Here is a 17,149-nt window from a genome sequence, read left to right as displayed (position 1 = left end):
TGAACCAATGCTATGGTTTCTCCTACCTCAGTAAAGGAATAAAAAGATGAAACTTCTCTCAAGTTATATTCTTCCAGAGTGAAGTACGTTTAGAAAAATTACACGCTTAAAAAATCTGGTCTGTGATTAAACCCTGTCAGTGAGCTTACCTCATTTGTTCCAGATACATGCCTAGGAGCTTCTGTCTGGTAACTTTCCTCTGTTCCATAGTTGTATTCTTGAAAATCATCAACAATATTTGCCTAGTGGTAAATTCAAAAGAAAAACAATTCTAAGAATGTAAGGGAATCTCAAATTTAGGAAAAATATGATTTAACTGGGTTTTCGTATTAGCCAAATGAGGATTTATCTAGTTGGGTTAGGACAATGACTCATCATCAGAGATCTTCCAGCTTATCTAGGAGAGATCTTGATTGCTTTTTCTTTGCTACCTTTACCCCTAGTTTGGCTTTTGCTGTTGCTTGATAACTTTTCTTCTTCTTGGACGCAAATTTTTCAGATTTAGGGGGTGTAAACTTTTTGGACTTTTCCTTTGATTTAGTGGCCACTGTCTTCATCTTCCTTTTGAAATTGGATTTCTTTTTCTGTAAAATGTGGTGAAAGATGGAATGGAAAACATAAATACAGTGAAAAGGGACATGCAGAGCATGGATGAAAGGAAAGACAAGCAAAGCAAAATGAGCATCATTCCTTCGGGACAGCTACTGTCAAATAAAAATCATAGTTATCAGGTCACAGAAATCAGGCGGATGAAAGGCTTACACTGAGTTTGAGGAACAGCGGACATAGAAACCACGAAAGACAAACACCAGGACACCATACACACAGGTGTTACTTTGTTTTTACCTCAGTTTGCGCTATTGTCTCCTCAGCTACAGTGGGTCTCTCTGTTACAAATTCAGCCTCTTTATACTCTGCTTCCCCATACTCATAGTCATATTCCAGAATATCCTCAGGAGGATACTACCTCGCAAAGGAAAAAAATATCAAGCGATTTTGTTAGTTGCAGGTAATACTAATAACAAAGTGGTTTTCATCTTAACTTTTACATAAGGTAAAGGTTAAGAGGGAAGTTTGTAAATGTTATTTTGTATTACAAGAAGTATTATACTGTCAGTGTACAGAGTATAATATAAGAGCATAAAGCCAATTTTTAAAGAGCAAAACAGTGGTTAGGATTGTGAGGAAACTAAAAATTGTGAATATTAATTCAAACTTAACTAATTAATATTCAAATTTTTTAGTCAATGACTTATTTTGAACACAGCAGTTATGTTCTTGGTCACAGTTGTTAAGTATTCTTGTTAATTTTTATTTGTAAAAATTGTTATACAAGGCTCCTCTATACAATTTTAGTATAATTCCAGTGGGTACTTTTTTTCATTAAACTACATGCTTAGCATTTTAAACAAAGAGAATAGTCTTTATATTGTAAGTCAGAGATGGAGAGGAGGAAAAGGAAATGCAAGGAACATGAGATGAGTCTACACCAAACACTAGAACTAATGAAAAAATAAAATATAAAATTTGTTTAGAAATCTCTAATTTCCCATAAACTTAAGAACAAAATAAGCTCAGAATACTTGTAAAACATTAAAGATTCAAAGTTAGATCTGTTTCTAATTAACACACTATTTCACTTTTTAAATTTTTTTTTACTGTTTTTATATTTATTTTTGAGAGACAGAGAGAGAAAGTACGAACAGGGGACGGTCAGAGAGAGGGAGATACAGAATCTGAAGCAGGCTCCAGGCTCTGAACTGTCAGCACAGAGACCAACGTGGTGCTCAAACTCACAAACTGTGAGATCATGACCTGAGCTGAAACCAGATGCTCAACCGACTGAGCTACCCAGACGCCCCTATTTCATGTTTTAAAAACACTGCTTCTTTTTCCCCTCTATCAAAAAAGCATAGCACTTTGACATTGTAACCTACTTAAAGTCAAATTGAAAAAGAGCGTTTTAAACTAGATTCCTCTGTATTAAAGTAATTTAGTTAAAGTTATGTTTCTTAATAGGGGGATTTACAAGACAGTCATACATACTAAATGATAAGGAAAATAGTATGTTCACCTTCAAATCCAACTATCAAAACTTTAATTTATAAACAAGAATATTGTTATTGTGAAACATACATTAATCATTGGTTTTAAGCAAAATAACTGTAAATACACTAAGGTAATACATACATAAATATTAAGCAGCAAACTCAACAAACTGTGTTTCTAATATATATATAAGCTAAAGGCAACTATTTGGGTTTCCTCCAGTATTATACTTGATAAAATTCCAATTATATCCAAACTGGACTTCTTGGCATTTCAAAATTGCCAGAAAATACTTTTTAATCTGCCAGAAAAGGAACTGTTGACCATATGTCTTTCAGAAAATTGTGATCAGTGTGACTTCTAATTAGCTCTATTAACTATAGCAATGCAAATGAGTGCAAATTTCACAGACATATAATGAGACATGTCCAAAACTGATCTCCTGGCAATATCATACATCTGGCCCTTCATGAAATACCCTCACTAGAGTAAACTTTTCTAGATGACTCGGCTGAAAGTCATATTGAAATATAAACATAGACATGTCTTTAGTGCTCTCTAGGACTGTCAACGTTCTAATTTGATTACATGAGCTGAAATGGATTCATAATTTTATCTATTCAGTAACAGCTTCATCATCAACAAATATACATTTAAAGAATTTCAACAAAGCTTTATTCTAACTGTATAGAATTTGATTAAATAGAAAAATGCCCATATACAACACTAAACATTTGTTTCTTAATGCCTCTCCAGCCAAGATATAATGCCAACTATTTCTAGGAAAGTAAATGCAAACATTATTAACATCATTAGGTAATTAAAATGACTAAATACTGGATTTAGATACATATTAAAAAGACATTAATGGTGACTAAATATTTAATGAATAATTTTCCTGTAGTAATAGTCACTCATGTTGAAATAAATAATAAATTTAACAACTAGCTGCCAGCTGGAAGTAAAATACTAAAAAAAAAATAAAAAGGTTTGATAGTCTATTTTGTGCTGTAGAGTTTTAAAATTAAGCAAACTTTTCAAAATCATGTGCATCTATAATTAATTTTAAAAACAGAAGACAATAAACAAAGGCTTTATAAATGGCTGACTTTTAAAGTATACGGTTTAATGCATCTCAAATGAAGCATGGTATTCAAAAATATATTGATATACATTAGCTTCATGTCGTTTTTCTCTTTCTCGTAGGAGGATACATCTCCTAACATCCATAAGCCTCTTCTCTTTTAAACTCCTTCCAAATGAAGATCAACCAAACTGGTTGTGATTATGGAATAATGAAGAAAATAATATTCTCACCTCCTTAGGCACTAAAGCATATCTTTTTCTTAGTCTTTCAGGAGTCAGTGTAAAGAGTCACCTCTTCTGTTCTTATTTCTTTTTCTAAACAACCTCCCCTTAGTCATGGTATTGAGTATACTTAGCAGTTTGTTTAGCAACATGAAGCTTTATAACCTATGTCTAGAGATGGCCCTCTTTTCTTACTATGGAGTTTGGGAGTATCTTGAAAACAGAGAGAACTAGTTGTAATAAAGTAGGTGAATATATGCAAAAAGATATGCATTGATGGAGTGATTTCAGCTTGGATATGTGAGTAGCCTAGCATAAATTGTAGGTAGAAGGAAGGGTCTTCTAGAAATGTCATAATCTGCTCTTATTTAACTTGTTAGAAAAATAGTGGTATCGGTAAATATCTGTACATCTATGAGAACTAGAACATGTGATAAATATTAAGTGCAAAAACTTTTAGGGTAATATATATGCGGAAGTCAGTTGGTTTTTTAAATTTCTCTATAAAATACTCTTTTTTTCTTTGCTTTATTTTCCTTGTTCTTCCCTAGAAAAAAAAAGAATGGCAATTGGCTACTATGTATAAGACACTATAGTTTGCATAACACATTAAGAAATAACCATATCTAGATTTCACATTTAATTTCTTATAAAGATAACAGGATAGTCTCACTTGAGAAAATCCCCAAACATCGTAATTTTAATATTAGTTATTCTTCTATGTAAATGGTATTGTGTAGGTTCAAATAAAATTAAAATTTGATGATATTTTGACTATATTAAAATCCATCTACATTATGCACTTCAGCCTATGATGATGATGTGCCAAACACATACAAAGTTGAATTCCTAGAATGATTTAGAAGATGTTATATGGAAGGTATGAGCTAAACACAATTACCAGTTGGAAAAAGCACACAAGTTAATTTATTAAAAACTGACGTACCTATTGATCCAAATAGAATAATGAATGTGCAGTGTTACACATTTGTTAATGGGAAATTAAGCAATATAAAGTACAACACGAATGGTTGATGCTCTATATTGCACTTTAGGTTCTTTATTCACTGGCAAATAGTATTGCTTACTATACAATATGTACAATACAATGTTCAGGAAGAACATCTATAGATCAATTATTAAAATGCATACTTGAAATACAATGACATACTAATGGCTATAGTTCAAAATTATCATTATAAGAACTGGTCACTAATTTGGTTAGCTAGTTTATTTCATAAGTGTATTACATAGGATGGCTATCTTACTACTGAAGTATCAATGGAAGTTAGAATTGGAAAACATGTGAGACCTGATTCTTCAAAATATTTTTCCACTCTAAAGCATTCAGTATAGAGAGTGGTAAGAAATGCTATCTATTTTTGCATTACCTAACCAGATTTCCTGCAGTTTTTTGTTATAGCAATACATTGTTTTTCCACTCAAACTTTACTGGTAAGAACAAGTTGAACTTCTTAATGAATGTTAAACACACATTATCAACAACTCAAAGTAGCAAAGAGCAAATTCACTTTTAAATGAACTTAAGGTAAAAATGGATACAAATTATTTTGCTGTAAAATAACTCAGTTTAACTGGTATGATAGCATTAAAATATAGTAACAAACAACTCAAGGTGATATATTAAGAAAGCATACCTTCATTCTTCCAAAAATCAGAGCCATATCTGTTGCTAAAAGAACAAAACTTATCCTTCTTAAAACAGGAGCAGAATAAACTTCATCAATCTCAAACATGTATAACATGTATAAATGTTATAAATCTCAATACTGATTTATCATATAATCTCTAAGATATAAAAGCACTAAACCTAGTGGTATTTACTATTTAAATAAATCATGAAGGAATAAAAAGAATGAACCACTGGAGAACATGAAACAAGCAAACAACTACCCAAGTAATTTCTCTTTTCTCTCTCATATTTGCTTTTCTGTCAGCTTCTTAAGCCTTTATCCTGTTTTAAGAAAAACATTCATATTAAGTCATGGGAAAAAAATCATTGCAACAGAATTTACTATCATACTTTAAAAAGAAAAGTGATGTTGAAAAATATATTTCAAGCATTTAAATGGTAAAATCCCAATTGAATTCACATGCAAAAATACCAATAAATTAAAAGATCCTAACCTCTTTTAAAGTAAGGATTCTTTACTCTAAAAGAATAAAACTCAAAAAGTGGCACCAATTATACTTCGAAAGAAGAATGCCATTTGAGCTATTTTCAAACATAAAGATAGCCTTGATGTTTTCAAACTTCCACCCCCCACTTCTAAAATGTAACACTCCCCACCGTGAGAAAAAAGGATCTAAATAAGTTGTTTTCCTGCCAGGTAAAGAGTAAATGCCTTCCAGTTGGCTTGTTTTTTTTTTTTTTTTTCATTTCCAGAAGATCCACATTAAAAGATTTTACCAAAAAATCTGGATAAGTGTGTGCTATCCTATATTTTTGTTTTTTGTATTTGATTTTGATAAAATTGCTATGACTATTTTTTTCAGCCTGGAAGAGAATAGGGTCAAATTTAATTACAGTAAATTAAATTCTTGCAAAAAATAGCCTGTAAAAATGGTTTCACGCCTGAATTTCAAATAAAGTGACATAATATGAATCAAAGCATATGAACAGTTTTATCTACAATTAGATCATATTTCTTTTCATTTCATTGTTCTTTATATCAAACTTGGTAGAAGAAAAGAAAAAACATTTCAATGTAGCCTAGCCTTATAAGAAACAGAAAATAAAATCTTTTTAAATATTCAACACAGCCTGAAACTTTAAGAGAGCTCTAATGTCACTTTCTCACCTGTGTGAACTGCCAAAGGCAAGTACACCAGAAGAATTGTCACCCTTATCTTGAGGCTGTGTGTTAATTAGTTAAATGCCAAGGGCAGAACTATAGCTTTCAGAAAACTATCTTTTTCTCACCTCCCCCAAAATGAAATATCCTCATATACATAGTATACAAGTAAGGAATCTCTACTTTTATTTTTGATCAGCTCTAGGATAGGAATCTCTATTTTTAAGAAGTTTAAGAAACAGAGTACTTAAGAGAAAAAGAACACCAAAATTCATAGAAATATTAAAACACTATTAAATAGAAAGTATAGTTTAATTAAAACTGGATAATAGAGATAAGCCTCAAACCTGGAAGACTATGTACCACTGAAACGAGAAAATGTGCCCTGATCTCATGGACCTCACCTCATCAATCTGAGGTTCCTGAGCCTGAGCGGCCTTGGGCACTGAAGAATCACAGTCTGGACTGTAATGTTCACAGTAGTCATATGCTGCTTTGGGGTCACCTATGATCAACAGCTGCTGGATGTCCCCCTGTCAAGAAACAAACATGAATGTAATCCGTATATATGGATACACATATATTTAGAGCAAGGTTTATCCAAAACAATGTGTTGTTTATTTTTATCTTTTTTTTGTATGTGCTGTTTATTTTTAAATACCGAAGAACTATCACTTACATGTCAATGTTAGAAATAGTCTTATAGAACAAAACACATGAATAAATTAAAAAAGACAGTGAGTGAGAGAGAAAGAAAGAGGCAAACCAAGAAACAGACTGAACTCTAGAGAACAAACTGAAGGTTACCAAAGGGGAGATAGGTGGGAACATGGACTAAATAGGTAATGGGAATTAAGATGAGCAACAGGTGTTGTATGTATGTTGAATATTGTATGTCTGAAACTTATATTACACTGCATGTTAACAATACTGGGATTAAAATAAAAACTTTAATAAAAACTAATCTCAAGGTTTAAGAGAAAAATTCACACCTGTTTTACAAATTAGCTGTTAATATTAAGGTTTTATTCTATTATTTTTTGATTCATAGAATCTATACTATATGCATCCATTTGGTAAAATGATTTTACTACATTCACAGTATAGTCTTTATAAAATCAGAAAATGAAATGTATTAAGCTGATAGAAAAGTAAATAAAATTTAACAACTGTAAATATATAGAGGGTGATATATATTTTGAAAAAATTTTTAATTTGTATTTATTTTTTGAGAGAGAGAGAGAGAGAGAGAGAGAGAGAGATCGGGGGAGGGGCAGAAAGAGAGGGAGACACAAAATCTAAAGCAGGCTCTAGGCTCTTGAGCTGTCATGACAGCAGAGTCGGACACTGGGCTCAAACTCACAGACCAAGACATCATGACCTGAGCTGAAGTTAGATGCTTAACCAACTGAGCCACCCAGGTGCCCAGAGGGTAAAATATTTTCAATATTAACTAAAGAGTTCAATCAAAGGAAACTGAATTATTATTGTTGGGCAAACTTATATGATAATTTTTATTTATTTATTGTGAGAGAGACAGAGAATGAGCAGGAAGAGGGACAGACAGAGGAAGAGGAAAAGAGAATACCAAATAGGGTCCTCACGGTCAGTGCAGAGCCGGATCCAGGGCTCACACCTATGAAACCGTGAGATCATGACCTGAGTTGAAATCAAGAACTAAATGCTTAACCAATGAAGTCAACCAGGGGCTGATATATAAAAATTTTTAAATGAAAACATAGATCCTACTGTTGAGTTCTGATAAAAAAAAAGTCAGTATTAAAAAGAATTCCTACCTACAAATTCCAAATAACAAATACAAAGATCAGAAAAATTCATATTGTAAATAAAAAAGCATAAATTTGGTATGTTTTTATTAAGAAAAAATGGAGTATCCAAGCACACATTAAAACTCACTTATTTGAATTCTATATAATTTAAATAAAAAACATAAATAATTTGTGATAGGGTTATCTAAAGAGTTTAATCTCAGGAGGTTGCCAAAACTGGCTCTGGAAATTGTGTAAACAAGAGAAAAATTGTAATATGCTGCTCCTGAGGCAATCTGAATATTTACACAGGGTCTAACTCAACATGAAACTAGTTTTATATAAATTATGGGTCATGGTCTTATTAATTGACAATTATATCAGGCCCAGAAGAATGTCTGAGTTAATGTCTATTTGACTTGGTGATTCAAAGCCTTGTGAGTTTGAGTACATAAGAATAATTCACAGAAAAACTCCTGATTCCATTTTGATAATTTCAAAGTCATTCCAGCTTTTCTACATTTTGTTAACAGGAGTTTTTAGAGTTATTTAATGTCTAGAAATACTGACATTAAATTTAAAGAGTCTCTAACAATGAATACTAAGAAGGAATTCATAGAAATTTTATACAAAAGTTGTTTAATTATTTCATTCAATCATTCATTCAAATAGGGCTTTTAAACTCCATATAGCATGTTCATATGTCAGGTAACACCCAAATAAGAAAACATCTACTTTATTTCCCAGTAAAACATAAAATAAAGCAGAATCAGCAAATATACAGCTGAAAATGATAAGGTTTATAGTATTATTAGTGTTTCCAACCTCAAAATTATATATTTGCATATGTCACGAGGCAATATCATTAATTAATCAAATTTAGATTGTTTCTGAGATTTTTTTCAATATTCTTTTTTGTAAATAGATTTGAAAGGCTCTAATATTTCTTTAATGTTTTCTGATTTTTAAACATGCTCATGGCAAATTAATGTAGGTTCTTAAAATTTATTGGTAGCAATTTTCAAACATTACCTGATGAATATAGAACACAGAGTAGCCACCACTGAATTATATATAAATCATCCTATAATTCTATAAATGGATAATAATAAATAACAAATAGAATTTTTAATATACAATTTTTTATTTGCTGTTAAAAAAATAATAATGAGGTATCATGAGTACATCTTGAGTACGGGCATCATTGAGGGTTTTAACTTGTCTCCAAACTTTGCCATTAACTGTATGGAATTATACAAGTCACTTAATCTCATTCATCATTTGTAAAATGAATACATGTAGAGATCACATCTAAGGTCCTCCGCAGAACTCTAGAATTCCATACTTAATTATTGGAAATACAATGAACCAAGTGAAGCTGTTGCTGAAACAGGAAAAAAACGCCTGTCTTATAAGCAAATGGCATTTTTAAATAGTAAATTTTGAGAAGAATACTGGTTTTCTAAGTTCCTGCTTGACTTCATTAATTGGAACCCTGCCAATCCTTCCACTATAAATTCTTATTGCAGGTGTTTAATATTTAGCCATAAAATATACTACTGGAAAGAAACTGAAAAATTCAGTTTAACACTCCAGTATAATTTTTCCCAGAAGGCATTTTACAGTGTTTTATGTTAATCATAGGACATGTTGTGAGACAGTCTGTAGATAAACAAAAGAACCCTGACAGGTTGCATAAACTGTAAATATTTATATTCAATACTCATAAAATTTTCCACAGCTGGAAAAGGGTGAAGTTACCAATACTGGTGTCTGTAGCATACAAAGTATGAAAAAGACATCCTCCTCCTCTAATGATCTACAAAGCCATAATTAGAGTTGATGCAATTACCTTACTATCTACAGCTGTGTCAACTAAGTCTCTACGGTAGTATTTGCATATAGACAGGTTGAGACTAAGGTGGAAAGCAAAGCAAATTTAAGAAAACCAAATGGCACCTATCTATAAAGATGAGGTCCCTCTAAATGTCACATCCCTTGCAAAAGGATCCTGCCAATTTTTTTATCAAAACCAATGAAAAAGGAATAGTATGTTTTCTTTTCAAAACTAAAATATAATGCACATATTCTAATAATTTCTGTTTTTTTTCATTTTTGTTTATGATGTGTATGTGTGCATTGTGTGTATGTCTTTCTATAAAGCTTAGCAATTTCTATTTTCTATGCAATCAATATGATTACATTTTCTCTATGAAGTACACAAGTTAATACACATTTAACTTTTTTCTGATTTACAAGAGATCAGATTTATTGAAAAAATGTGGTATATGAAATTGGTCTAATGTTTTAAGGTCAAATGTCAATGTGTCAATGTTAAGTGTCTGATTTTTGAAATTCAGCTTGTCATCCTATATGAAGCCATCAGTGCTTGGTTGAAGTCAGTTCCCAGCATAAGTATCCACTAAATTGTATAGCACAACAGCTGATTCCTGAGTATGAGCAATGGAAATCTGGCTCTGATCAGCTATCATGTACTATTCAATGTGACCTGTGAATGGGACATAATAAAATCACAAGAATGGCAGAGGAACTTCAGATATAACCTAAACAGCAAATGCAGAGGCTGGATCAATGTTCAAATGTAACTGTTCAAATAGGGTTCGTTTTTATTTTATTTTATTTTTTAATTTTTTTAAATTTATTTTTGAGAGACAGAGAGAGACAGCATGAGCAGGGGAGGGTCAGAGAGAGAGGGAGACACAGAACCCAAAGTAAGCTTCAGACTCTGAGCTGTCAGCACAGAGCCCGACGCAGGGCTTGAACCCACAAACTGTGAGATCATGACCTGAGTGGAAGCCAGATGCTTAACTGACTGAGCCACCCAAGTGCCCCTAGAGTTCATTAAAAAATATTTATTTATTTGGGTAGAGAGTGCAAGCAGAGAAGGAGGAGAGAGAGGGGGACAGAGGATCTGAAACAGGCTCTGCACTGATATTGCTGACAGCAATGACCCCAACGTGGCACAAGATTTCAGAAACCGTGAGATCTGACCTGACCCTAAGTTGGACACTGAATTGACTAAGCCATCCAGGTGTCCCAAGAGTTCATTTTTTTAAATAGTTTATCTACAAATAGTCTCTCTTGAGTGTCAGTCTAGTAACTAGTATCTGTACAAAGGCATGAAGCTTTTAATTCAACTCATAATTTTGGAAGACTCGGACTTTCAAAACTTGGATGTTACTTCTATTCTAAGAGAATAATTTACTTTTGTAATATCAGGAAAAATAGACTCCAAGTATCTATTGATGATGTACCTCACTGAATTTCATAACTTTCTAAAATTAAACTTTTCATCTCCCCTAATGCTGAGGTAAATCACATGACTACCACTGTGTTGTATAAAATCACCTAGCCTCCAAATTTCCCATAGCACATTCTTGTCTCCATTAACTTGCAATATTCAGGTATTTCAATGGGAATACAAGTTTTATGAAATGCTTCTTGGAAAAAAATCTTGATGATAAGTTATAAGCAAGTAGGAGTTAATTTGATGAAGAAAATGCAAAGGGAAATAGCATTAAATAGAAAAAAACATCTTAACCAATACTTTGGAGATATAAAACTATGATGAAGCCAGAGAAGTACCCTCAGTGTCACATAGTTGGAAGAAAGGTCCTACATTGAGAGTGGAAAGAGATAAATGGGAGGAACAATTTAAGAAAAGTCTTATGTGTGTACTGAATTCTAGAAGTTATGGAGTGTCGTTGTTTTGAACAATGGAGCATATTGATCAATGCTATATTTTAATAAAATTATTGACAACACAGGAAAAAATGATTTGGAAGCAGCCAGTTTGGAAGCATGGGGGTCTTTTGGGAGTCCACATAGTTAAGTGTTGAGAAACTAAACTAAGCAGAAGGAGGAATGATATATCTCCTTTATATATAAAGGAGACACAGGGTTGACTGATTTGGAGATAGGGTGCTGATGATCGGGCGGGTTGAGAAGGACAGGAGAGGTTGAGGAAGGTGCATTAAAGAGAAATGGAAGTCAATTCTTTAATTTCTGGAGTCAGCAAAAGCAGGAAGGCAAAAGCACTTACTCAGTTAAAAAACATAACAAAGGAAAATATTTGTGGATGAAACTCTAATGTCTACAAAATGGAATGATAATTATTGTTTCCAGAATAAGTTTAGTTTTACTTCTAAGAAAATTGCCTTCATTTACTTTTGAATTGTGTCCTTCTACCTACAGATTTTAAGGTCATATCACTGAGGCCAAACAAAGCTAATGGAATCAGTAAGAATCAGGGAGAATTACTGTAGCAATTCATACCCATTTTTTCATTGCTAATCAAGGATAAGATTAACTGGTCTGGATTAGGGATATGGGCTCAACTGTGTCCCCCAAACAACCAGATTTTAATATATTTTTTTAAGTCTTAACTTTACAATGTGACCATATTTGGAGACAGAACCTATAAAGAGATCATTAAGGTAAAATGAAGTCATTATAGTGGTTCCTAACTTATTGTGACTGGTCTCTTTATAAGGAGATTTAGGTCACAGACACAATAAAAAAAAAGACTACATGAAGACACAGGGAGGGGAGGGTCACCGGCCACCCAAGGAGAGAGGCTTCAGAAGAAATCAACCCTGCTGACATTTTGATTTCAGACTTTTAGCATCCAAAACTGTGAAAAAAAATAAATTTATGTTGCTTTAGGCAGTCTCTGGTATTTTGTTATGGCACCCCTAGCAAACTAATACAGACTGAGTTAATACTAGTTTGTTTGTTTTTTATGTATTCCTTGTAAGTGTTGTCTTTATAATAGAATAAAGAATGCTTTTAGCAAAGTAGTTTTGTTTACTTATAATTAGAGTAATAACTGGCTATATCCAGGAACTGGTATTAAATAGATGCTGCAGAAATATTGACTAATTTAATTTGGCAAATAGCTAGAATTCAGGGCAATCATAGATTATCACATACCTAACACTATCACCATATGTAAATATCCTTCAGTCTACTGGAGATAATATAAAGTGAGAAATGAAAAAAAAAGTATACTCTAAGTATAAATAAAGAATTTGAAGGGAACATGTTTTTAAGTAAACTTACCAGAGGTTTAAAAAATCATCAAATTAAGCTATGCTAGAGTTCATACTAAGTTTAAATAGCCATTGATATGATTATTTCAAAATTCATTTTAATTATACAAGTAAAAAAGTTAGAAAGTAATCCACAGATTTAACGCAATTCCTATCAGAATACTAATGGTGTTTTCTAAAGAACTAGAAAAAATAAATTTAAAATTTGTATGGAATCACGAAAGAACCCAAATGGAACAGATCAACACAACAGAGAGCCCCAAAAGAAATCAATGCTTTTATAGTTAATTTATCACATAATTAATTATTCTACAACAGAGAAGGCAAGATTATACAGTGAGGAAAAGACAATCTCTTCAATAAATGGTGCTGGAAAAACTCAGCAGCTACATACAAAAGATTCAAACTGGACTACATACTTACACCATAACAAATATGGACTCAAAATGGATTAAAGACTTCAGTGTAAGATCTAAAAGTATAAAACTGGAAGAAAACATAGGCAATTAACTCTCTGACATTGGTCTTAGCGATATTTTGGGGGCATCTGTCTCATTAGGAAAGGAGAACAAAAGGAAAATATAAATGAAACATCAAAAATATATAGCTTTTGCATAGTGACGGAAACATTTGATCAGTTGCAAATGGTGCATCTGATAGGGATTAACATCCAAAATATATAGAGAACTCATATAAATCAATATCACAAATGGGCAGAGCACTCGAATAGACATTTTTCCAAAAAAAATTACAGATGGCCAACAGATACATGAAAAGATGTTCATCATCACTAATCATCAGAGACATGCAAATCAAATCCACAGTGAAATATTACCTCCTAACAGTCAGAATGGCTAAAAAGTATTTAAAAAAAAAAAGGTAAGAAATAGCAAGTATTAGTGAAGATATGGAGAAAAGAGAACCTCATACACTGTTGGTGGGAATGCAAACTGGTGTAGCCACCATGGAAACCATTATGGAGTTCCTTAAAAAATTAAAACTAGAACTATCATATGATCTTATAATATCATTTTTGGGTATTTAGCCAAAGAAAACAGACACACTAATACATATAAAGAAGATATGACATATTTGTGTGTATGTGAGTGAGTGTGTGTAATGGAATATCACTGCTCAGCCACAAAAAAAAGAATGAATTCTTGCCATTTGCAACAACTTAGAGAGACCTACAGGGTATTGGACTACGTGAAACAAGGCAGGAGGAGAAACACAATACCATATGATTCACTTACATGTGGAATATAAAAAGCAAACCAAATGAACACAAAACAAAAAGCAGATTCACAGATATAGAGAACAAGCTGATAGTTGCCCATGGGTGCAGGTTGAAAGGTGACTGACGATAAAAGAGAAGGGGATCAAGAGGCACAATCTTCCACTTAAAATAAATAAGACATGGAGATGTAATGTACAGCATAGAGAACATAGTACATAATATTGCAAAAAACTATGTACAGTGGCAGATGGTAACTAGGTTTATTGTAGTAATCATTTCATAATGTATATAAATATGGAATCACTGTGTTGTATACCTGAAACTAGTATACTATTACGTGGCAACTATATTTCAATAATAAAAAAATTAAACAATTCTTCAGTTTGTTCTCTATATTTAAGAGTCTCTATGTTCTGTTCCCATCCCTGTTTTTATATTATTTTTGCTTCCCTTACCCTTATGTTCATCTGTTTTGGGTCTTAAATTTCACATATGAGTAATTTAAATATAGAGAACAAACCCTATAGAAAATATAGGGTTGCTGGAGGGATTGTGGGAAGGGGATAGGCTAAATGGGCGAGGGGCATTAAGGAGGACATTTGGGATGAGCACTGGGTGTTATATGAAGGGGATGAATCACTGGAATCTACTCCTGAAATCATTATTGTACTAGATGCTAACTAACTTGGATGTAAATTTATAAATAAACAAATATATTTTTTAAAAATTACTGGGTTTTGGGGTGCCTGGGTGGCTCAGTCGGTTGAGCGACCAGCTTCGGCTCAGGTCATGATCTCACGGTTCGTGGGTTTGAGCCCTGCGTCAGGCTCTGTGCTGACAGCTAGTGCAGAGCCTGGAGGCTGCTTCAGATTCTGGGTCTCCCTCTCTCTCTGACCCTCCCCTGCTCACGCTGTCTCTCAAAAATAAATAAAAGACATAAAAAAGTTTTTTTAAATTACTGGTTTTGTCATTGACCCTATATTAATGAAATTATATTTGAGTTCAACTTCATGTCAGCAATGGGAAAAAGAAACAGAAAGATGTATACTCATCAGAATGATATATATACATATATATACACTAATATTTACATCAGATTACATATCTTTTGCATTTTTGTATTTTATTTTATCGGTTCAAACTAATGCAAATCAAGAGTAAAATGGCACAATTATTTCTTTCTTCATTTAAAAAACAGATGTAAAATTCAAAAAAGTAGTCTGAAAAACACTGAGATGATTCTCAAATCACAGAATGAGTCTTCATTTCAAACTGTCCTTAAATAACAAACATTTAAAATGTGTGTCTCCACAATTTAATTACTCTCCCAAAATAAACTTATCTGATACTTTTTATAAAGATCTGTCTCCTTAAAGAATATTGAAAATACTATTTAAAAATCTAATAAGAGGATTTTAAACAAAATGTAAATCATACTGAGACTTATTTAAAAATAATTTTAAGAAAAAAATCTCTATGAAAGAAAACATCAGACTCTATTTAATATTTTTAATTTGTATTTTAACACAGACTCAAAGGACCAGTTCATATAACTAATGTCAGCCTAAAGGTCAAGTATGGCCTTTGTTCGTAGGTATGATTTTTCACTGCCTCTCTGACAAAGTTAACAGCAGAATTTGACACTTACTTTATATTTCATACCCTTTGACTAGCAGTAAATTTTGGACATATTTTTAAAGCAATTATCACTTTTGAATGTGAAAAAAAGATTATTTTCATCATTCCACAAAGGGTGTAACAGTCGAACTGAACCACTACTCCTCTAAGCAAATATGCCAGATACGTGGAAATAATTTTTTTACATATCAATTTGACATCACTTTTTTATTGCCTATTTTTAAGACTAAAGAAAATATCTCTCATGAGATGAAAAGAAATCATTGATTGTAGCTGTATATACAGTGACACTCTCCCAGAAATAACAGAGCTTTAAAATACCTCCTCATGGGGGTGCCTGGGTGGCTCAGTTGGTTAAGTGGATGACTTCAGCTCAGGTCATGATATTACAGTCTGTGAGTTCAAGCCCCGCATTAGGCTCTGTGCTGAGAGCTCAGGGCCTGAAGCCTGCTTCGGATTCTGTGTCTCCCTCTGCCCCCACTTGTTTTCTGTCTCTCTCTCAAAAATAATAAACATTAAAAAATAAAAACTTCCTAATGTTTACACTGGTTCCCTCCTCTTCTAACAATGGGTGTTACATTTCCTTACATGAACTGAAGTTTTACTAAATCAAAATTGGCCATTTTATAAGATATATAAGCCTAAGAGTATTTTAAATTTATGCATATAAGCATGTAAAACAATAAATACAGCTTTTACTCTTTTTTAGTTTTGGAAAAAAAAAAGATTTTGTCAATGTGAAAACCTCTTAGTTTATAACATAATATAGCCAATCTGTACACATGTCTATTGAACCGTGAAAAATAGGGGGCCTGCTTTCAAAGTTGAAAGACAGAATTTCCTATTGAAATGAGAGTATTTGGAAAGATCTATATTTTTCTTGAATGCAAAAGCAAACCTACTATACAACATTCCTAGTTTCAGGAGGTATTGTATGCCTTACGTTTTTAGGACAAGATACGTATTTTCCCAAGATGAAATATTTTTCTTTTTTATATATTAGCATATGTGATAATTTGTGCTACTAGGCATAGATAATTATCAGCCAGATAATAATCGCTTTTCTTCTGCAACTTTTAATTGTAACTGACATGAGAATTTAATTGCCAGATAACTTTCAAAACCCTTTTCCTTAGTGGTTGAGCAATCATCCATTATGCTTTAAGTCAATAAGTATTTATTAAGGCAAAGTAACATGCTGACTCTCTGAATAGAAGGTAAAGGAATAAAGAGGGAATCAGAGTCAGATCCCACTCTCAG

The 17,149-nt window shown here is 32.5% G+C and overlaps 1 protein-coding gene across 4 annotated transcripts in view; it reads right to left on the bottom strand.

Moving 5' to 3' along the window:
* Window positions 1–17,149, bottom strand: part of COL11A1 (collagen type XI alpha 1 chain) — a 209,939-nt gene that overhangs the window by 141,952 nt on the left and 50,838 nt on the right. Inside the window, exons 5-7 of one of the 4 annotated variants that reach the window (XM_029949164.1) lie at window positions 6,578–6,706; window positions 847–963; window positions 150–242 (exon numbers count right to left, since the gene is read on the bottom strand). In XM_029949164.1, coding sequence (XP_029805024.1) covers window positions 150–242; window positions 847–963; window positions 6,578–6,706 — 339 coding nt within the window. Of the gene's footprint in view, window positions 1–149; window positions 243–431; window positions 585–846; window positions 964–6,577; window positions 6,707–17,149 lie in introns of all 4 variants that reach the window. The other 3 variants (XM_029949163.1, XM_029949166.1, XM_029949165.1) reach the window with 3 other exon arrangements.

The sequence above is a fragment of the Suricata suricatta genome, chromosome 8 (genome assembly GCF_006229205.1).
Source record: "Suricata suricatta isolate VVHF042 chromosome 8, meerkat_22Aug2017_6uvM2_HiC, whole genome shotgun sequence".
In the NCBI taxonomy this organism is placed as follows: domain Eukaryota; kingdom Metazoa; phylum Chordata; class Mammalia; order Carnivora; family Herpestidae; genus Suricata; species Suricata suricatta.
Note: the sequence above shows the minus strand (reverse complement) of the source record. Positions and strands in the feature narration are given on the sequence as shown.